Below are 24,386 nucleotides of genomic sequence, written 5' to 3' on the forward strand. Positions count from 1 at the left end.
AGACTTCGAAAAGACTCACTTAACTTGCTGCTGCCGTCATGAAATCCAAGAGACGGAACATTGTCACCAAAATGTCTACACAGCTTTACATCAGTTACGGTAAAAGAAAACTGTCACATGAAGAAGGATAAAAAGAAGCAAAGTTTTGAATATGAGAAACAGAGCTTGGTTAACTTCTGCAAGAGCAAAAAAAATCAAAATGGGCATCTCTTTAGACCCTCAATATTTGAAGAAAAAGAAGCAGAGAAATCCTAATTAGAAAAAAAAACACAAAAAATTGGAGTAAAAGAAAAAAAGGGGAAATGTTCAGACCTTGTAGATGCTACAGAAGCGGAGGTTTAAGCCACAGGCAAACATGCCGATCAATATCTTCGCTGGGAAGGGCAGGAATCCCACCCAGCCAAGACCTTGGTTAGGATTAGAGAGGGAAGAAAAAGACAAAAAAATGTTTAGGATGGCAGAGAAATGTCGGTGAGAGAGTAAAAGAGAGAGAGGGGTCCAAGTCTTTGTTTTACCTTTTTGTTTTCTTAATGTTTAAAATTCAAAACGAAATGGAGTTGACACTGTTAAGTGTTTGGGCCGGCTGTTGAGCTGCCATGCGTCGTAATCTCGGTGGCAGTATGAACGGCCAAGATCTTCACTCTTGCACACCAAAGTCCATGATGGTAGCAGGTGTCATCCAACTAATAATAATCAGATTCAGATTTGGTATGCACCTACTTTATGACACTGGCAAAATGGCTCATTGTAAGTGATTGATTCAATCAGGTATGCAAATGATTGGGGTTTGGATCAGATGTGACTAATATCAGTTCCAGCTAATTGGATGTGGTCTAAATGGATCAAACTTGGATGGTGAAAACAAAACCACTTTTCTACAGTTAATCGGATTCAGATATCCATCGAATTTTGTAGCAAAGAATCAAAATCGTATCAGCGGACATGGTTTCATCTTACCAAATCTGACCAAACAAAGTTGGATTCAGCCGGATATCCGATAAAATCTGATCGATTAACATCCCAGATTCACTCTTCACTCCCACAATTCAACCATAGGCACCGCTCCATTTAAAGCCCTTTATGGACAGAATCTAACCCGATTACAAATAAAACTATATCTTAATTAGCTAACATTGGGAAATGAGCTTAACAAAGAAACGCAGCGAACCATCCGGCAATGCACATCCAATTGACGAAGAAAGTCATCAGGAAGGAGTAGAAAAAGCACACGACCGTTCCGATCTATCAAATTGCAGTAGCAGAAAAGTAACTTTAGTTATAGAAAATAACCAGTAGTCCCCCGTCACCACATGAGAGAGAGAGAGAGACCACATCCAAATCCAGAGAATCAGCTGGAGAATGAAGAGGATGATGAGTTGCCAACGCTAGTCTGGCGAGTATTATACGACTTGCAGTTGAGGCACTTTTGTGCCACAAAGTGAAAATGAACTTGGGACGTCGTCCCACAGTCATTACACAGAATCCACACCTGCAGATACACATCACCCACAGTAGTTAAGTCAGGTAGGCTTAGTAAATGCACAACAATCAGCTAAAGAGACTAGGAAAGGATACAACCATAGACCTAACCCAACTCTAGAATTAACTTGAAACTCTGAATTTGGCGAGTCCTGGTCCTGAGCTCACTGTCCCTCCACATTAGTTAGATTAGGTGGACACCAACTTCCAAGTCAGCTGGCACCAAAGCATATTGATGTGTGCCGTGTCTTATCCAAAATAATAAGGAAAAAAAGTGATATTCTGCCAGTTGTCATAAAACTTAGCATATTGCCACATACTGAATATATTACAATTGATAGGATTTCCAGATAAAAATGCGGTAGAGCACAATATCCAACTCAGGCTTAATCAAGTTAGCTGTTTCAGCAGGCAACTTTCAGTTTTTTTTTAAGAGTTAACCGTTCCTACAGATTTACACTAGTGGAGCTGAACCATAAATTTGATCGGACGACTCACAAACTAACAGCAGATAACGAGTGAGAGAGAGAGTTTACCATCTTGTTCTGATAAGACTCCGGCATCGGCATAGCTGCAATTTCCATGTTGAGTTTTTCCCATACTTTTGACATATCCATTATGGACTTGGAGCATAAAGGACATGCATACCTGGAGAATTAGGAACAGTTCATCAATCAATCTGGATTTTCCGCAATCAATTTAAATTCACACACACCATGCACACCACCCCACACACGTACACACACGGACTTACTGCAAATGATGTTGCATTTCCTTCAAGCAATCTATGTGAATGGTATGTCCACATGAAAGAACGGTAACACCATCCGTGGAATCAAAAAGATACTGCAAAGTGAAGGAAATAGCCATTAGTTACCAAAGAGAGATGTTTTCAGTTACTGGCATTACTGCTATACTACGATAACTATTGCTGCCACCGCTATTCCATCGAAAGGAAATTTTCAAATGAACATTTAACCAACCAGCCAACTAGAAAATGCATCCCATTTGACCAGAATAAAATTCAAGTCGAACAAGTTCCCACTGGAAACTAGACACATATAAGGCAGACCTTGGACCCTAATCATGACTCATGCAGCCACAAATACAATAGCCTTTGTACAATTGGGTCAACGTAAAGTCAAAGAGAGCAGAAGCATCTTTTGAACCTCACCAAGAATTTAGTTGTGAAGCAGCTCTCAAATCCAGTGAGTAATGCACAAATTGGAGCCTCCAGACACTAAAACCATAATAAACACTCACCTCAAAACAGACGGGGCAATCATGATGCATTGCTCTTTCCACACAAGGATGGCTATTCTTCAATACAAGTGAGTAACAACAGCCTGATATAACAATCATGCCACAATAAAGCAGGATAAATAATTCAAATCCTTCAGGCATACAATGACACAAGAAAGGAAACAGAAAGAAAAACATAAAGACCTTATAGTGTCAAGCATGCACGTGCACACACACTAACTAGCCAAAAATACTAACAGGTCGACCAGGACACCTGTTGGAACAGAAGTAGGCAAGAATGGTGTCACTAACCAGGCAACCAACAATCTGGGCATTTTGCATCCAAGAATTTCAGTAGCTTTTGAAATATACAGAGAGGACGAAGAAGCAACCAACTTTATTGGGAGCCCGTGACTGGTGATGGGAATTCACTGACTCCCCCTTCTTTCTCCGCCACTTCGTTTCCTGATTTTGGGAGGGGCAGCAGAGATGGGAGCGGAGTTAAGAGGGGTGACAATAGAAATTGGCGGATTTCAACAACAACCACGTGGATATGGTGTTGTGAAATCTGCCAATTTCGTCTCCCACCTATGTTAAGAATATCTGAGATCCGAGATCCATTGTACTTATTTGTGTTTATGTTTGTGTACAAGGGTATATTTGTCATCCAAGTTAAAACAGACAAGTGTAGTAATATTGTATATTGATCAAGGGTATTTTTGTACATGGAATATATATATATATATATATATATATATATATATATATATATATATATGAAAACCTAGAGGACATCCACCATATTCTTTTCTGGTGAAGTTCCATCTTGCTGCTGTCTCATTGATTGCTGCACAAATCCCAAGGCAAGTTACACATCAAATTATATTATAGTACCAGAGCAGGGCAAGACATAAGGCCCCGTCAAACCCCGAAGACTAAGACTACTCCTTTTTCAGATAAGTTGTCCTTGTTCTTTCTTTCTCATCTTTCTCTTTCAAAACCCTAACTCCTTTCAACCTATTTTATTCTTATCTCTTTTCTTCCTCTCAAACATCTATCTTCTTCTTTAAAAAAAAATCTCACATTTCGATCTATTTGTCTTTTGTCTATTTGTTTCTTTCGGGTATGTTAGACTCCCTGTCCAGGTTAGGACAGAAAAACTTGCTCAGGATGAACAGGACAATGGTGCTGTCCACTTTGTCCTGGACAGGGTTTTTTTTATTTTTGTTTCTTAAAGTGTACCATCTCAACCATTCCAGGGGATTGGTACGAAAAACCAGTATTCTGCACGTTCTGTGGATGCACGGAACACTGCAAGCATGTGTCCGCTGTTTGATAGTGGGCGGGTAACGCAGGTTCGTGGCGTCCTGCGATGCGCGAAACCGCATGGGGATGGTGCAAAATCTGTCAATTTCATCTATCACTTCTGTTAAGAATATCCGAGATCCAAAATCCATTGCACTTATTTGTGTTTATGATTGTCTACAAGGGTATATTTGTCATCCAAGTTAAAACCTATGTCACACGGACTCTTCTAACAGGGCATCACACCCGCGTCGCACCCAAGCGGGTGCAACATTTGGACACAGCTTCCTTTGTGTTAGGTGAAGTCAGCCACACTTAGGTCCATTTCTATCCAAAAGTAGATTCAGTTAACCTTAATCAAGTCCATTTTTATTTATATTATATATATATAAATACATGCACACAAATACACAGTGTTAACTTAAAACTGTTAAAAATTATATATATATATATATATATATATATATATATATATATATATATATATATATATATATATATATATATATCCTCCCCGCACCCCTGCCACCCAAGTTTTTTTAAAGTGCCGCATCACCTCATCCGCACCTGCACCCGCACCTATGTGACATAGGTTAAATCAGACAAGTGTAGTAACATTGTATATTTATCAAGGGTATATATATATATATATATATATATATGAAAACCTAGAGGACGTCTACCATATTCTTTTCTGGTGAAGTTCCCTCTTGCTGCATATGTCACACAATCCTCTTGGAAATCCTTGGGCAGCTCTAATTAATACGCACTCATGGACGCCTGCTGGTAGAAATAATGTGCAAACCAATACGGGAGGACAGCACGACACTTGGTATTTTGATTCCGAGGCTGCACATCATGTAACAGGTGATTGATTCTGGTAAGCTTATCAATGTTGTCTCATATCATAGTCAAGGTAGAATTGTCACTGTTGATGGAAAACATCACGCCATCATTCGTATGGGAATAGTGTTAAAATGTATACTCAAAAACATTATTGTAAGTATAAATATATATACTTATATACATAGAGATACGTATACATATGTTATATGTATACGTATCTCTATATATAGGTATATATATTTATACATTTTTCTCTTTTTACCCGAAAAGGGTATTTCAGTCTTTTTACATTTTGCGCATATTCCATTTGGAATATGCTGTAATTTTTTCCTTTTATTTTTGTAATTCTTTTATTTTATTTTTTTCCTTTTTGCATATTCAAAAAGGTGCATTGGGGGTCTCCCCAATAGAGTCGTTGGGGAGCCCCCAACGGTCACAATTGTGACCGTTGGGAGCTCCCCAACGACTCCTTTGGGGAGCCCCCTCTTGCACCTCTTCTTTCTTGTATAAATAGGGGTGTTCCCCCTTGTTGTAAAATAAGCTTGAGAGTCTCAAGCACTTGCTTCCTTTTTATGAAATACATGCATTATTGCATGTTTATTATTTATACGCTTTTTGCGTATTATGTTCAAGTGTTGTGAGAGTGCATTCGTGCACTTCTTTTTTAAGTATTTATGCTTGTATGCGTATTGTCTCTTCGTAGACAATTTCACATGGTATCAGAGCAAGGTTGGTGATTAAGGATCGTGGGATTCTTCTTTTTTCGAGTGCCTCAAAAACCGTGCCTTCGGATTCTTAGAAGTTGAAGTGGTGGATCTTGCTTCTCAAATATTTTAGAAGGATCTTGTGCAAGTTAGAAGTTGAAGCATTGTGTTGGTACGCCTCCTTCTCATTTTCTTTACTCCTTAATGGGTGAAAAAGAGTCTCACTTCGCTCTTGGCTTCAAGTTGAATGGGTCCAACTACCATATTTGGGCCGAGAACATGAAGGCTCACATAAAAGGTAAAGGATTATGGGGTTATGTGCAAGGCACAATTCCGGAACCGGAACCCAAAATAACCGTGATGGACGGAAATGAAATCAAGATTCTTGAGGGAGAGGAAAGGATCAAAGCTCTTGAAGAATACTCCAAGAAGCACGACGAATGGGAAATGAAGAACTTCAAGATTCTTTCTTGGTTCTTCGCATCCGTCGAAACAAAGATTAATGCCAACATTATCAAGTTCAAGAAAGCATCGGAAGCTTGGCATTATCTCGAAAAAATGTATACATCAAGAGATCTATCCCATAAGTATTACCTTCAAAAGAAAGCCCTCTCCCTTACTCAAGGTGAAATGTCCATTAGGGAATATTATGCCGACCTCTCCTCCATTTGGGATGAGCTTTCCATGCTTGAACCAAAATGGAGTGGAGAGGCAATTGAACTCCGCCACAAGCAACTTGAAGAAGATCGGTTCTTCAACTTTTTGAATGGGTTAAGACCGGAATTTGAGCAAATAAGGTCATCACTTCTATCCTCATTTACTCCTCCATCTCTTGAAGATGTTCTCACCAAATTAAGTGGTGAGGAGACTCGTATGAGTTTATGTAAACAAGGATCAAATGTTCTTGTGGTTCCTTGTAATCATAAAGAAAACAATGAGGTTAATGCCGTATCAAGACCCAGAAATAATGTAAAGACCTATCGTCCTCCTCATTTCAAATTCCAAAATCAAGGAAGAGATAGTGGACAAAGAGGAAAGAGGGACTATAGCAAAACTATTTGTCACTTTTGTAAGGAACCGGGGCATATCAAGCCTGTATGTCCCAAATGGAAGAGGCTTCTCGCTATGGCCACCACCGATGTACCACAAAAGGAAGAGGCATCATCAAGTGGGTCACTCTCGTTGAATCAAATAGTGGAAGCCCTTCAACCTCTTCTCAAGGGAGCTACATCCGGTGCCGCCGTGTCTACCTCTTCCATTCCAGGTAAAGTCTCTTGGCTTTTGGACTCAGGTGCATCTTTTCATATGTCCCCAAACATGTTTTCACTTTCCGATTTTTCAAAAAATGTTTCTCCATCCTTTGTTTTCACTGCGGATGGAACCTCTCTTGAAATTAAAGGAATAGGTAATTTTGAAACTCAAGATTTTTTCATTCCAAAAATTAGATTTATACCTAAACTTAACTTAAACCTTCTCTCTGTTTCTCAACTCTCGGACCATGGATGCGATATTAAATTTTCATGTGACAAATGTTTAATACAGGATCGCCGGTCCGGGAAATTGATTGGGGAAGGCTTTAGAAAAGGAGACTTATACTATATGGAATCTCTCTAAGTTCTAAAATCATTTTGTAATGTTGCCCGGAACAAAGATATAAACATATGGCACAAAAGACTTGGTCACCCTAATGTCACCAAGTTATCTTATTTACATTTTGCAAAGGATCTATGTAAAAGTTCTTTTTCTTGTAATGATTGTATTCTCGGAAAAATGCAAAGTTTACCTTTTGATCAAAGAACTATGTTCTCAGCTAAAACCTTCAAAATTGTTCATTCCGATGTTTGGGGACCCGCACCTGTTGTTTCAAAGGGAGACTTTTCTTACTATGTTATTTTTGTGGATGATTTCTCCAGGTATTCATGGATCTATTTCCTAAAGTACAAACATGAAGTTTTTACATGTTTTAAAACCTTCCACTCAATGATCAAGAATCAATTCAACAGTAATATAAAGATTTTTAGAAGTGATTCTGGAGGAGAATATCTCTCCAACCAATTTAAAACATATCTTGAGGATCACAAAATTATTCACCAAAGGTCTTGTCCTAAAACCCCTCAACAGAATGGATTGGCCGAAAGAAAACATAGGCACATCATTGAGACCACTAGGACTCTGCTTATTTCTCAAAACATTCCTAAGAACTTTTGGGCTGAAGCAGCCCTCGCTTCTGTTTATCTGATAAACCGCTTACCATCTAGGATATTAGGAAAAATATCCCCTTTAAACTTGAACCTGATTATAATAGGTTACGTGTTTTTGGGTGTAAATGTTTTATACTTACAGATAAAAATGACAAGCTCTCTCCCAAAGCTATCCCATGTGCCTTTCTTGGGTATTCCGAAACTCAAAAAGGGTTTTGTTACTATGATCTTCGAAATGATAAGTTATATGTTTCTAGAAATGTAACGTTTTTAGAAAATGAGAGTGGATTTAAAAAAATTGTTTCTCAACAAGAAAATTTTGATTACTCATTCCTTTTTTATTTATTGGCTAGTAATGATGATATAACTAGTGATGATGATGTATCATCAAATCACGATGAGGAAAATGATGGTGATGTTGAAGAACATAACCCTCTCAATGATCAAGAAAACAGGATTTCAAGTGATCCGATAACCTACTCCCGTAGAAACCAAGACACCTTTAGAAGTGCCATTGACCAATATAGTGAGCTTGTACCTACTCTCGATCACCGAAGATCTGAGAGGAATAGGAGACCGCCAACTCGTTTTGTCTCTTTTGATTCTTTTTCACCCCGGTATAGGGCTTGTCTTAGTGCCATTCACTCTTATTTTGAGCCAAGGAATTTTGAAGAAGCTAAAAAATGTATAGAATGACAAGAAGCCATGCAAAATGAACTTAGTGCTCTCAAAAGGGCTGAAACTTGGGATTTCCAAACTCTACCCATAGAAAAGAAAACTATAGGTTGTCGATGGGTTTTTAAAGTTAAAACTAAAAGCGACGGATCCCTGAAAAGGTATAAAGCTCGCTTAGTTGCAAAAGGGTACGGGCAAGAGTATGGAATTGATTATGAAGAAACTTTTTCTCCTGTAGCCCGAATGGTTACAGTTAGATGTCTCATTACTATTGCATCTATTAAAAATTGGAACATTTTTCAAATGGATATGAAAAATGTTTTTTTAAATGGTGATCTTAACGAAGAAGTGTATATGGATGCCCCACCAGGCATGAAAATTCCTAAAGATAAAGTTCTTCGTCTTCGAAAGGCTCTCTATGGTTTGAAACAGGCTCCCAAAGCCTGGTATGACAGATTTACCAGTGTAATGTTGGAAAATGGTTTCTCCTCATGTTATACTGACACTGCTCTATTTACTAAAAAATCTAAGGCAGGGATTGTCATATTATTGCTCTATGTTGATGATATGTTAATTACAGGTGATGATGTTCAAGGAGTCAAGGGTATTAAGTCTGTCTTGACTTCAAAATTTGAGATGTCAGACTTGGGTTTTCTGACATATTTTCTTGGAATTGAGGTTGCCTATTCGCAACGTGGTTATTTTCTATCTTAGTCTAAACTTGCTTGTGAGATTATTGACAGATCCGGGATTTCTGATGACAAAGTATGCGAAACTCCTGAAGTTGTGGGAGCAAAAATGAAAATTGACGATGGTGTTCCCTTAACCGATCCTACCCCTTACAGGCAGTTGGTAGGTTCGTTAATGTATCTTAGTATTACTCGACCTGACTTGTCACATGCTATACACATCGCCAGTCAGTTTCAGCACGCTCCTACAACCGTTCATATGAGTGTTGTTCTTCGCATCATCAGATACTTGAAGGGCACAGTAAATAAGGGAGTATTTCTATCTTCTTCTTCTGATTTAAAATTACTTGCTTATACTGACTCAGATTGGGGAGGTGACCCTAGTAACCGTCACTCCACCACTGGTTTTTGTGTTTTCTTAGGTGAATCTTTGATTTCATGGCGATGTAAAAAGCAACAGAAGGTCTCTCTGTCATCCACAGAAGCCGAATACAGAGCCATGGCATCCACTACCATGGAAATTGTATGGATTTAACGCCTTTTGGAAGATATGAGAGTGTCTATCAGAGAACCAACAAAGTTGTGCTGTGACAATAAAAGTGCAATCTATATTGCCAAAAACCACACCTTTCACGAGCGAACAAAGCATATAGAGATGGACTGCCATTATGTCAGGGAAGAATACTTGAAGAAGGTCATTGATCTACCATACGTGACGTCTGAGTATCAACTTGCGGACTTCTTCACAAAAGCTCTTTGTTCGCCTAGATTTCATTTCCTTCTTGACAAACTTGCGGTTATCACACCGTAAGTTTGAGGGGGGGTGTTAAAATGTATACTCAAAAACATTATTGTAAGTATAAATATATATACTTATATACATAGAGATACGTATACATATGTTATATGTATACGTATCTCTATATATAGGTATATATATTTATACATTTTTCTCTTTTTACCCGAAAAGGGTATTTCAATCTTTTTACATTTTGCGCATATTCCATTTGGAATATGCTGTAATTTTTTCCTTTTATTTTTGTAATTCTTTTATTTTATTTTTTCCCTTTTTGCATATTCAAAAAGGTGCATTGGGGGTCTCCCCAATAGAGTCGTTGGGAGCTCCTCAACGACTCCTTTGGGGAGCCCCCTCTTGCACCTCTTCTTTCTTGTATAAATAGGGGTGTTCCCCCTTGTTGTAAAATAAGCTTGAGAGTCTCAAGCACTTGCTTCTTTTTTATGAAATACATGCATTATTGCATGTTTATTATTTATACGCTTTTTGCGTATTGTGTTCAAGTGTTGTGAGAGTGCCTTCGTGCACTTCTTTTTTAAGTATTTATGCTTGTATGTGTATTGTCTCTTCGTAGACAATTTCACAAATAGGTGTTGTGCCTACTCAGTCTGCAAACATGTTTTTGCCTAATACTTTTCTTGTTCCTAGCATTTAGCATAATCTTATTTATGTTTCTCAATTGTGTAGTCAAACTAAGTCTTACATCTCCTTTTCTTTGTCTTTTGTTTCTGTGAAAAATCTAAAAATCTTCATACAAAGCAGATGTTTGTTGAGGGAAAAAGATGTGGAGATCTTTATGTGGTTAGTCTTTATCCAATTCCAGCTTAGAGAACCAAAATAAAGAGGTCAAGTTCCTTTTTCATGTTCTACATGTCATGTTTGTAAGAGAGATGAGCTCCCATTTGGTTCATCTAATAAAAGAACTTTGTTTCCTTTTGAATTAGTTCATTCTGGTCTTTGGAGTCCAGCTATTGTACTTTCCCTTTCTAAGTCTCAATATTATGTTACATTTATTGTTGATTATAATCGATATACTTGAATCTTCTTTCTTAAAACCAAAGATCAAGTATTCTGTGTTTCAGCAATATAGGAATTATGTTGAGAATCAATTTTCTCGTAAAATTCTCGCATTTAGGAGTGATCATGGTGGTGAATACACATCCAATGTATTCAAGCAATACCTGCATGATCATGGGATTCGGGATGAGACGTCTTGTCCTAGGACATCTGAGCATATTGGAGTTGCATAAAGAAAGCACAAGCATATAGTTGAGACTGCACTTTATGATGACAGAATCCAATTTGAGGAATGATCTTTGGACTAAAGCTTTTCATACAGCAAATTTTCTTATAAACTGAATGCCCTTAACTGCGTTAAACAAATGTTCACCATTCTTGCTTCTTTTTGGCAAGGATTCCAATTATTCCCGTTTGTGTGTTTTTGGATGTCTATGTTGTGTGCATATTCATAAATCTCTGCATGACAAGATTTCTCCCAAAGCTTAGATTTTTCAGTTTGTTGGGTATGATGATGAGCATAAGGGTTATCGAATCTTTGATCATGGTGCTAATCGTTTAGTCATATCTCGAGATGTTTTTTATGAGCATAAAGCAGGTAGTCATGGAAATGGTTCACAACATATTCAGCATGATAAACTGCTCAGCTTTTTGCCAGCATCTAATGATTCTTCACCTCATAGTTTGAGGGTCGAGCAGCCTTCTATTAATGCTAAAAATGATGGCCAGAATATAACAGCTGAACAGATTGTGCGTCAGCCCAACACAATCTCTTTCTCGTGTATTGATCATATATATGAAAGACGCACCAGCAGTACAGCCTTGACACAAGGAGATAAAGATGTGTCTCATAAGGATCCCACTAATAGGCAGCCCACTATGTGCTACCAGTTTTATCTAATTGACTTAGAAATATTTCCAACAATTCAAGTATGCAGCTAAGAAGATCTTTCAAAGACATCCTCTTGAGCATTTTATTAGTTATGAAGCTTTCTCTTTGGAGTTCAGTTTGTATACTGCAGTCATATCCAATGAAAAAAAACTCACGGCTTTCACGAAGCATCTCAAAATTCATGATGGGTGGAAGCTATGAATGAAGGAGTTAAAGCATTTCATGAGTGTTAAACTTCGGAAGTTGTAAATAGACCCATTGACATAAATGTTGTTGGATGCAAGTGAATCTATAAGATAAAATATAAGGTTGATGGAAGTGTAGAAAGATATAAGGCAAGGCTGGTAGGTAAAGGGTATACTCAAGAGAATGGTTTGGATTTTGATGAAACCTTTAGTCAAGTAGTATGAATGGGCACTATAGGAATTGCATTCTCTAGCTACCTTGTATGGATGGACGTTATATCAATTAGATGTGAATAATGCATTTCTTCAATGAGATCTATATGAAGAGATGTATATGTAACATCCACTAGGATATGCATAATCAAATAAAAAAAAGTACGGTATTGAGACTCAAGAAAGTTATCTATGGTCTTAAGCAAGCATCCTGGGTCTGGTTTGAGACTCTAGTGGTGTCATCAAGTCTCTTGATTTTGTATGCAGCCACTGTGACTACTCTCTATTTGTATATAGTGATTTTGAAAGCATGATGATTGTATTGGTTTATGTTGATGACATAGTCATAACAGGGAATGATGAAACCAGGATCAATCATCTAAAGGCAATTCTACATGACTGTTTTCACATGAAGGATCTTGGGGTACTAGGATATTTTCTTGGGGTACAGGTAGATCGGAACAAAGATTCCTTGCTTCTTACTCAAAGCAAATATGCTCAAGATCTTTAGCGTAATGGGATGTTTCAGTGTAAACCAACGAAACCTCCCATGACTTTAAATACAAAATTGCAATATAGTCAAGATGGTGATGCACTTCTTGATCAACCAGAGAAGTATACAAGCATTGTGGGTTTTCTCCAGTATCTGACTTTTACTAGATCAGATTTAGTGCAAGCAGTTAATCAAGTTTCTTAGTTTATGCTTTCTCCCAAGAAAAGGCATATGGAAGTTGTTAAAAAAAATTGAGGTACAACAAAGGCACAATCTCAGATGGCTTGATTTATAGAAAAGGCTCGAGAATGACACCTCCTTGTTGCTATAGCTTATTTAGATGTCGACTAGACAGGTGATCTAAGTACAAGGTGGTTAGTAGATTATGGTGTGTATTTGGGCTCACAACAAAATGAAACATGTTGAGCTAGATCAGCATTTTGTGCAGGAAAGAGTAGAGGATGGAGAGATTCAGCCCATGTTTATTTATAGTGAGCAACAAGTTGCAGATTTGTTCACTAAGCCTCTTCCTGATCAAAGGTACTAGTCCTTGAAAGGCAAATTGTCCATGGTGCTCACCCATGTACAGTTTGAGGGAGAGTGTTGAGAATATCCAAGATCCGAAATCCGAAATCCATTGTACTTGTGTTTATGTTTGTGTACAAGGGTATATTTGTCATCCAAGTTAAAACAGTCAAGTGTAGTAATATTGTATATTGATTAGGGGTATTTTTGTACATGGAAACATATATATGAAAACCTAGAGGACATCCACCATTTTCTTTTCTGGTACCCTCTCTTGCTGCCATCACATTGTGTTTCTTCATTCTTCTCCTCATTGCTTGCTGCACGAACCCCAAGGCACGTTACACATCAAATTATATTAATCCCGTCACCCCTCTTAACTCTGCTCCCGTCACGGGCTCCCAAACAGAGCCTACATGGAGCATCTATGATATTCTTTGGCTAGAGTTGAAATTGAACCCTTATAAATAAGTAAGCAACTCATTATCAATTACGAACTATCATATGCATGGCAAATTACTTATAACCATCATTTACAATACATCATTTATGAGGTTTTAATGTTAAAAGTAAATCCGAGACATAGAATTGAAACTAATCCAACAGCCTATAACTCTATAGAATCATAGACATAGCACAGAGTTGATAGGAGTCATTGGGATGCCTAGCCCGCATCTTCCACCTTCTCTCATATATATACTCCCAATTTGTAGATGGAGCTTCAACAGAAACTGGGACGAGAGGGAAGTTGTATCATGTTCAGGCATAACTTTCAGACCAAGGTTATAGCGATTAATGAAATCAACCCAAGTGTTGCTAATGTAATGAAAAAGGCGGAAACACTAATAATGCAAAACACACTTTGAAGAAGCCAAGAACACAAGCACTAAACCCACTAAGGGGTAAAGTGCCTATAAGGCATAAGATTGATATTATTAAAGAGAGAAAGTGGGTGAAAAACCCATACATATACAAGTGTGAGCCTCTTCTATTTATAGAGGAGGAGAGCTAAAAAGAGGGACCACAAGGGGGGCTCCCTTCTCGTCGTTGGGAGCTCCAACTGTCATAAATATGACTGTTGGGGGCCCAACAACTAGATGGGTGGGGCTCCTTATAGTCCTTCATAATGAAAAAATAAAAAAGAAAAAAGGAAAAGAAAAAGGTAAAAAGAAAGAAAAGAGAAAAATACAAAAAAGAAAAAAGATACATGGTAATTTACCAAAACACCCCTATCAGGTTTTTGGTTGTACAGAAAAAATAAAAAGAAATAAAATATGTATGTATATATATATACATATTTTAACACGCCTCCTCAAACTTTACGGGGAGAAGACCGAAAGTTTGCTAAGAAGAAACGTAAATCGTGAAGTTGGGAGCGCTTTGGTGAAGAAGTCATACAGCTGATGTTCTGAAGTAACATATGGTAATGTGATAGTTCCTCGGAGATATTCGTCTCGAACATAGTGGCAGTCCATTTCGATATGCTTGGTCAGCTCGTGAAAAATATGATTGTTTGCAATGTAGATCGCGCTTTTGTTATCACAACACAGCTTGGTGGAAGAAGAAACGAGGACGCTCATATCACAGAGGAGGCTTCTAAGCCATACGATTTTCATAGTTGTCATTGTCATGGCCCGATATTCAGCTTTATTGGATGATAGTGAGACCTTTTGTTGCTTCTTGCATCTCCACGAAATGAGAGATTCACCTAAAAAGATGCAAAAACCAGTGGTTGAAATACGATCATTGGGATTTCCTCCCCAATCAGCATCAGTAAAAGCAGTTAATTCAAGAGATGAGGAAGAGGATAAAAAAAGCCCTTTGGAGATGGTATTTTTGATGTATCGCACAATTCGCATCACGACCGCTATGTGAACTGAAGTAGGTGCATGCTGAAACTGGCTTGCAGCATGAACCACATGAGTTATATCTGGATGGGTGATGGATAAGTAAGAAATCCAATTAATTGACGATAGGGGGTTGGATCCTCAAGTAGAACACCATCTTCAAGTCTCAGTTTTGCATTGATAACTTCAGGAGTTTCAACTTTCTTTTCATCGGATACTCCTGACTTGGTACAAATGTCTGCTGCTAATTTCATTTGAGATAGAATGTATCATCGGGAAGAGTATGTCACTTCAATACCTAAAAAATATCTCAAAAATCCAAGGTCAGACATATCAAAAGTTTTCTTTAACATGGACTTAACATCATTTACTCCCTTTTTGTCACTCTCAGTGGTGATCATATCATCAACATACAAAAGTAAAATAACAATGAAGTCACTTGTTTTCTTAACAAAAAAGAGCAGTGTCAGTATAATAAGAAATAAATCTCAAATTGATTAATACATTACTAAACTTGTCATACCAAGCTTTAGGAGCTTGCTTAAGTCCATATAAAGCCTTTTTTAATTTTAAAATCTTACCATTTAAATTCATACCCGGAGGTGGTTCCATATAAACTTCTTCACTCAAATTTCCATTTAAAAAGGCATTCTTAACGTTAAGTTGAAAGATGAGCCATTTTTTAATAGATGTTATTGCAATAAGTGCTCGTACACTAGTCATGCGAGCAACAGGAGCAAATGTCTCATCATAATCCACCCTATATTCTTGGGCATATCCTTTGACTACTAAACGAGCCTTAAATTTTTCTAAAGAACCATCACTTTTAGTTTTCACTTTGAAAACCATCTACATCCTATGGGTTTCTTGTCATTTGGGGGATCAATGATTTCTCATGTTTGTGCTCTTTTAAGTGCATTAAGTTCAAGTTTCATTGCTTCATTCCAATGTGCGTATTGCTTAGCATCATTGTAATGAGATGGTTCATGAAAAGAGTGAATAGTTAATAAACAAGCTCGAAAATTTGGAGAAAAAGAATCATAAGATACAAATCTATCAGGCATTTTAGAAATACGATTTGATCTTCTTTGATAGGATTCTTCTATTGACTCATTTTGAGAGAATTTCTCAAGAGCACAAGGAGGATTACTTTCATTTCTCCTAGAATAGACTTGTGTGTGACTTGGTGCATTTTCATTTAAGTTTTGAAGGTCGTGTTGCTCATTAACCGTAGGTTCAATATATTCCTCACAAGGTTCAATATTAACATGATTATCTATATCTTTTTCTTGAGGCAATAAGTCAAACAAAAATGAATAATCAACATGTTCATTTAGTTTATGCGAAAAACCATTTTCTTTTTCTGAGAAAGTAACATCTTTTGAGATATAAAGTTTGTTATTTAATAGATCAACGATAGCATTTTTGTTTTCCGCCATATCCTAAGAAAATGCATTCAATTGCCCTTGAAAAAAGCTTATCGTTTTTGTGAGTTAGGACATAACATTTACATCAAAAAATTCTTAGTCTTTTGTAGTCGGGAGACATATTATAAAGTTTTTCAAATGGAGAAATATTTTTCAAAGCGGAAGATGGTGTTCTATTGATTAAATATGTTGAGGTTAGAACCGCTTCGGCCCAAAAGTATTTAGGAACATTCTTGGAAACAAATAAAGTTTTTGTGGTTTCTATTATGTGTCTATACTTTCTTTCCGCAAGACCATTTTGTTGCGGATTGTTTGGACAAGAACGTTGATGACAAATTCCATTTTCTTTCAAGTAGATTTGAAATTCATTGGACATATATTCGCCTCCCGAATCGGATTTAAGAATGGATAGGTTTCCTAAAAATTGATTTTTAACCATTGCATGAAATTCTTTAAAAAAGGAGAAAACTTCGGATTTGCGACTTAAGAAGTAAATCCATGTAAATCGAGTGAAATCATCAATAAAGACTACGTAGTATGAAAAGCCTCCTTTAGATAAAATAGGGGAAGGTCCCCATACATCGGAATGAACAAGTTCAAAAGGCCGAGTGGTGACATAACCTCTTTGAGGAAATGGAATAACTTTAGATTTCTCAAAAATGCAATCTTTACAAGTCATGTGTTTGACTTTACAAGTATTGTTCAAAAAAGAATAAAGAGACATCTTTACAAAATTTGGGTGACCAAGTCTCTCATGCCAAACTTCAATACTTTTGTCGTTTACAAGATTACAAAATGACTTTGATGGAAGCGTCAAAAAGTCCATAAAATAAAGATTGTCCCTTCTATGACCTTGCCCAATCAGCTTCCCTGACTGGAGATCCTGCACGGTGCAATCTTTAGGTGAGAAAGAGACTTGACATCCATGATTGGTGATTTGGGAAACGAAAAAAAGATTTAGATTGATTTTTGGAACGACTCTTACTTTAGGAACAAAAAAGTTTTGAGAGGTTTTAAAATCAAGTGTTCCAACACTTTCAATTTTTAAAGATGTCCCATCGGCCGTTGAAACATAAGAAGATATGGGTTCGGAAAAAACATTAGAAAGAGAGTTTTTATGAGATGTCATATGAAAAGAAGCACCGGAGTCTAGTATCCACATACCTGGAGGTGATGAAGAATAGGCGATGGCGGATCCCGATGTTGAAGGAGAAGAAGTCTTGAGAAGATGTTGGAGAACTTCGGAAATATGGTTAAGAGTTTCTTTGATATCTCCTTCTTTGACACTTTCTTCTTCCTTCTTTGAAAAATTTTCTCCATCCGCGGCCTCTTTACCTTTAAGCTCTGATACCAGAAAGTAATCATGCCAAAATCTTGGCATGGTTTATGAACAATGTTGACCTCAAAAATTGTCTAGCTAGATCCTTTTGGGTATACATACCCTTAAGAAAGAACCATGCTTCATTGGCTCTTCTAAACTTAGCAATGTTGGCACAATTTTTGAGGTCAACATTGTTCATAAACCATGCCAAGATTTTGGCATGATTACTTTCCTAATCCTCAATTTTGGATTGATGGTCATTGATAGCTTTGATGCGCTCATCGCCATCTAAAGCTTTTTCAATCCCACTTTCAATTTTAGTGAGAACAAGAGAGGGTTCGGGAGTAGTTCCCGTAACAAAACCCCAAAGTTTCTTACCTCTTAGATGATTTTCCATAGCAGAGGCCCACATAAGGTAATTGGACCCATTGAGCTTAAAAATTGAGAGACACACGTCCCAAGACACCAACAAGAAGAGAATCCTGATCACCTTCCTTGCTTAGAATCTCAATCACCTTCCTTGCTTTGATACCATGTAATGAAAAAGGCAAAAACACTAATAATGCAAAACACACTTTGAAAAAGCCAAGAACACAAGCACTAAGAGTGCATAAGGAGCCCACTAAGGGGTAAAGTGCCTATAAGGCATAAGATTGATATTATTAAAGAGAGAAAGTGGGTGAAAAACCCATACATATACAAGTGTGAGCCTCCTCTATTTATAGAGGAGGAGAGCTAAAAAGAGGGACCACAAGGGGGGCTCCCTTCTAGTCGTTGGGGGCCCAACGACTAGATGGGTGGGGGCCCCTTATGGTCCTTCATAATGAAAAAATAAAAAATAAAAAAGAAAAAGAAAAAGGTAAAAAGAAAGAAAAGAGAAAAATACAAAAAAGAAAAAAGATACATGGTAATTTACCAAAGCACCCCTATCGGGTTTTTGGTTGTGCAGAAAAAATAAAAAGAAATAAAATATGTGTATATACATATATATATACATATATGTATATATATATACATATACATATACATATATGTATATATATATATACATATTTTAACAGCTAACGAAACCTTGACCGTCAACTGCAAATACAATGAAATTGAATCGACTTGCGTTGAACAGAGTAGTGCTAGTACCTAAAGCAGTGAACTAGATAGCTACAATAGGCCAAACAGCTGTAAAAAAAGTGAAAGGAACAAGAGTTATCGAAATTAGAATTCTGGAAGATCAATCAGCCAAAACAACCTTGAACAGCTATGACATTATAGGTTTCTGGAAGAGAGAGAGAGAGAGAGAGATCATAAATAAATTAAACTTACAAACAAGGAAATGCATGAAATGTTATCAGCATAGAGTATAAAAAATTACATTAAAAACACAATTAAAAGAAAGCACCTAAAACACTCACCACATGTGAAACAATGAAAAAATTGGTCACGGCCACCAATTCTGGATCCCAGCAAAAGCGAAAATATTTTAAGGATGAGAAACTTTAGTAGGCCAGGATAGAGCTAATACTAGATATAAAAAACAAAATAAAGATAAGACCATGAACCTGCATATTCCACATCCGCTGCAGTGGTACTGTTTCTTTGATATCTACAACATGAAGCAACCAAAAAAGAAGAATGAATATACAACTCACCATGACCATAAAACAGACATCATTCCATAACAATTATGTATTTGTATTGACTCACATCATCATCATAGAACTTGCATACATCGCAAAAGTATTTTCCCATGCAAGCACCACAATTTACACATGCTTGCCGAACCTAACATCAGAAATGACAGGAAAAGAATTAATCCAGTTATTTCAAACCAAAGTTCATAGCAAACTAAACATATAATATGAGAGAAACATTAGTTGCAGGAAGTACCATCATTACAATGCATAAATAATCATCCAATTTTCTTATTTTCATAAGAAATGGATTGTTAAAGATATTAATTTGCAAGAAAATTAACACACGATAAGTGGTTGATCAAAAAACCCACTACTTTAATGAAGAAATGGTACTGTGGCACATATGAGAGAGAGGGGGTGGATAGCCATCCTTATTCACATATGCATAACTGAGGACAACGAGATGGAAAAGGATGAAGCAGTCAACATGATCCAGTCACAAACATCATTGACTTGCCCTATGCATCATCAAAAGCTGGTACAAGAAACTATAAAGGTCCAGCCACTCGTTCATATGTGCATGACTAAAAGCACAACAAGCTGATGGAAAGCTCAAACCAACGTGACCCATTCACAAACTCAGCTACCTTACCAAAAGCAGCACTGAAGGCCAATGATTTTCTGATCTTTCTCATTGTAAATTTAGATGTTGGTTTATATGTGGTTTCCTTGACAACCTAGAATGGTAGTTAAGCTATCATAAAGCGCTCATTAGATAAAAGAGTTTCAACTCACCTCCTGCTCAGTGATGCAAAGGGAACAGATGACCTGAAAGACAAGAATAGCATATATAAGAGATATAAGAAATAATGCAATGACAGATGAAACATCAGTGGAAAGAAAAGGCAACCCACCTGCCTTATTTGATGGCGTGGAAGCTGATGTCTGCATGAACTCTCTACATTGATAGAGTTCTGAAAAGAAACAGAGGAACAAGGAAAAAATAAAAAACAGCATTCCTAATTAAAATTCACTCATAGGTATATCACAGCATAGCTACCATTTTTCTGCAAAAGAAAGGTTGACAAAGCTAAGGATACAACATTAAGTGTGTGTGCATATGATAGAGAGAGAGAGACATGCTAACGACACTACTGGAATAACTTGCACTGACAAGAATATCAAGAGAAAAAAGCAACAAAAAATGTCTGCTGCTCATACATCACGAAAGGAACAAATTTCTCACTTTCACTTCATTATGGCAGTGTCTGCAATCAAAGATTTCATTGCAACATGGAGCCCTAATGTGACACCTTCGTCGATAATGTTGACATCTGCCAAATGTAATTTGCAAAAATCAGAAAATAAAATCAGCAGTACCAAGAAGTCATATGTGCAGTACGATACAAGATCATTAAAAAAAGCAGCCTTAGCAATTTCAAAAATATCCGGATGGCTCCCATCATTACTTGCTACCTCCTGTTAAGTTGTATATATATATATATATATATATATATATATATATATATATATATATATATATATATACCCATTAGGAGTATTTTGGTCATTCCAGTCCTTTTAATAGGCTGTGCCCATTAGGGGCACATTGGTACTTTTATTTATCGTTCTTTTTGTCTTTTTCTGTTTTTATAGGGACTATTTGGTCTTTGACCAAATAGAGCTGTTGGGTTCCTTTTGTACTAGTCAACATAGAGTTGTTGGAACAGTCCAACAGCAAAAGAAACAGAGGAACAAGGAAGAAATAAAAATCAGCATTCCTAATTAAAATTCACTCATAGGTATACCATAGCATAGCTACCTTTTTTCTGCAAAAGAAAGGTTGACAAAGCTTAGGATACAACATTGAGTGTGATATGACAGAGAGAGAGAGACGCTAACGACACTACTGGAATAACTGGCACTGGCAAGAATATCATGAGAAAAAAGCAACAAAAAATGCCTGCTGCTCATACATCACGAAAGGAACAAATTTCTCACTTTCACTTCATTATTGCAGTGTCTGCAATCAAAGATTTCAATGCAACATGGAGCCCTAATGTGACACCTTCCTCGATAATGTTGGCATCTGCCAAATGTAATTTGCAAAAATCAGAAAATAAAATTAGCAGTACCAAGAAGTCATATGTGCAGTATGATACAAGATCATTAAAAAAAATACCCTTAGCAATTTCAAAAATATCCTGTTGGTTCCCATCATTACTTGCTACCTCATGTTAAGTTGTATATATATATATATATATATATATATATATATATATATATATATATATATATATGTATTTATAATGATGTAATAGGTAAATACCCATTAGCAGTATTTTGGTTATTTTAGTCTTTGTAATAGGCGGTGCCCATTAAGGGCACATTGGTACTTTTATTTTATTAGGGACAATTTGGTTTTTGACCAAATAGAGCTGTTGGGTTCCTTTTAGACCAGTCAACATAGAGTTGTGTAAAACCCGTCAAAAAATTTAAAAAAATTACGTTTCCGGTCAAGGTTGGATCCGACTGGATCCGGACCTGAGCACCACCGCGTGCTTATAAATAAGCACGCAGGGGTTCCCCTCTTACGTAGAAAAAGGGAAACTCCCGACCTTCTCTCTCTCCCCGAACCCTCGCTCCCCTTTCGCCACTCTCTTACCTCCCGCTCTGTCTCTCTCCCCCCGACCTTCTCTCCCTCGCTCACCCTCTCGTCTTCCTCCCTCGGGTTGTCGACGATCCCCTACAGGTACGCAAACCTTTCTATCTTTCTCTCTTCCTCTCGCAGGTTCCGGCTAGCAGGGGGCAGCGTTCCCTGCCACCCCAGCTCTCTTTCTCCCTCTGTTAACGACAGAGGGGAGGGCACCTCTGCCCTCCCCCTCTCTCTGTGTAGGGTTCACAGGAGAGGGGCGCCGCCCTCTTCCCTACTCCCTCTCTCTCTCTCTCAGTTTCGCAGGGGTGGGGCATCGCCGCCTCCATGTTTTCTCTCTCATTTTCGCAGCTGCCCCTCCCTGCTCGCTCACTCTCTCGTTAGCAAGGGAAAGGTGCAACCCCTTTCCCTGCTCTCTCTCTCTCTCTGTTTGCGTAGGGTCGGGGTCGGCCTGGCAGCCAAGCCCACCCCATCTCTCTCTCTCTCTCTCTCTCTCTCTCTCTCTCTCTCTCTCTCTCTCTCTCTCTCTCTCTCTCTCTCTCAGGGTTGAGGCCAGGCTCGGCCTGGCTGCCGAGCCCACCCTACCACTCTCTCTTGATTTGAGTTATCTTTATTAAGTCATGGGTCAATGCAACTACCACATAGGAATAACTCATTGTAATAATTAGATCATGGTCATCTTTTAAAACCCTAAATCAACATTTAATTTCTTTTGAACACCCATGTTCATGCAACTCTATGAGCATCTATTACCCTGTATGTATTTCATACTCACATACTGCATGACATAACACTACATGCATTCATCATAACACATACATAACATAAATGTGTTATTCATCAATTTAAACATGCGGTATACATAAAAACAAGAACATAATACATCTAAGCATGCATAATCACAAGTGCATATTATAACATCAATAAAAATATAAATTGATATTCAACAATTCATATTTTCATTTGGTTCAGTTTTGAAACTAAACCATGTCCCAAGTGGTCCACTTTCGAAACCCGAATAACATGAGCACAAGAGTTCTAACTAGGAACTGCAAAGATCGAATTTTATAAGTCGGTGTAAATTTTATCTCGATCAGGTTTCAATGAGAAAAATATAAAAATTTAACAGTAGATGCACGACTATATTAGCTAAACATAGCCATCAAACCGAGTTCGGAGCATAGAGAAATAATTATTTTACTGAGACTGGTTTTTTCGCTCCTAAACTGCTCTATTTGGTTTAGTCCCTCTGAAGAAACATCGATTCAGTATCTTTATAGAACAAGAAAAATTATGTAATAATTATTATAAATAGATAGATATGAATGGAGCAATCGCCCAGAGAGATCATGTCTAAACCCCATCGAAGGTATGAATTAAAATTCACGAACAGCAGCCTGATCAGGTTCTTGGACAGGCAGAACTCCAAAAATTTTAGGTTTCTGGGCCAACTTTCCTGATTTTTAACTCACGGATAGTAAAGAATTTGTGCACCAAATTTTTATTGTAACTTAATCAATATGCATTATAACACATAAAATTTTCAGTCATAACCATGGTATAGATTAAGATAAATAAAATCTGAAATATAGTACAGTCGAAATACAAGATGTATGTCAGGATAGAAATCATGTTCCGATTTTTGGAGACAGTAACTTCTCATCTAGAACTCGAACGGAGCCAAAATTCCTCTTGGGACTTCCTCAATGAGTATAGAACATTCTTCTAAAATTTGAAAATTTTTTACCAAGCCGTTTGAGCGTACGATAAAGTTCTTGAAAAGTGTCTGACACCGTAAAAATCAAAACAGTTTGTCTTTTTATGAAAAATCATGTATATTTCATATTTTTCACAAAATAAACCATATAAACATGATTTTCATGCAAATCTAATATGATAAATAAAACATGGTTGATTATGAATTAAGCAAACATATATCACAAATAGAATCATATAAATCGTATTTTTCTGAAAAAAAGACTCACATAAACCATAATCGGTATGATCTACAAAATTTTATTTATGATATTTAATTTCAGCCATCATAAAATCATGAATCACACATGAATATGGTTTAGATCATTCAACACATGCATATTAACATGAATCACAACAAATAATATTTAAAATCACCATTAGAATATTACAATCATCAAACATGGATTTCAACACAACAATGAGGTTTATCGACGTTTTTTCTAAAAATAATTTTTTGTAAAAACCCTTCCAAGGCCTTACAAAAATT

At 37.1% G+C, this 24,386-nt stretch overlaps 1 protein-coding gene across 2 annotated transcripts in view; it reads right to left on the bottom strand.

Annotated features, from left to right (window-relative positions):
* Window positions 1-1,032: 1,032 nt before the first annotated feature.
* LOC149830024 (putative E3 ubiquitin-protein ligase RZFP34) overlaps window positions 1,033-24,386 on the bottom strand; it is a 41,290-nt gene continuing 17,936 nt past the window's right edge. Inside the window, exons 4-13 of one of the 2 annotated variants that reach the window (XM_090016262.1) lie at window positions 20,735-20,822; window positions 20,403-20,462; window positions 20,284-20,316; window positions 19,559-19,636; window positions 19,414-19,457; window positions 19,267-19,307; window positions 2,743-2,825; window positions 2,234-2,325; window positions 2,016-2,127; window positions 1,033-1,489 (exon numbers count right to left, since the gene is read on the bottom strand). In XM_090016262.1, the coding sequence (XP_089872388.1) occupies window positions 1,349-1,489; window positions 2,016-2,127; window positions 2,234-2,325; window positions 2,743-2,825; window positions 19,267-19,307; window positions 19,414-19,457; window positions 19,559-19,636; window positions 20,284-20,316; window positions 20,403-20,462; window positions 20,735-20,822 (772 nt within the window). In that variant the 3' untranslated portion in view covers window positions 1,033-1,348. Of the gene's footprint in view, window positions 1,490-2,015; window positions 2,128-2,233; window positions 2,326-2,742; window positions 2,826-19,266; window positions 19,308-19,413; window positions 19,458-19,558; window positions 19,637-20,283; window positions 20,463-20,734; window positions 20,823-24,386 lie in introns of both variants that reach the window. The other variant, XM_090016263.1, reaches the window with a different exon arrangement.

This window comes from Nuphar pumila, chromosome 8 (genome assembly GCF_984573655.1).
Source record: "Nuphar pumila chromosome 8, dmNupPumi1.hap1.1, whole genome shotgun sequence".
Taxonomy (NCBI): Eukaryota; Viridiplantae; Streptophyta; class Magnoliopsida; order Nymphaeales; family Nymphaeaceae; genus Nuphar; species Nuphar pumila.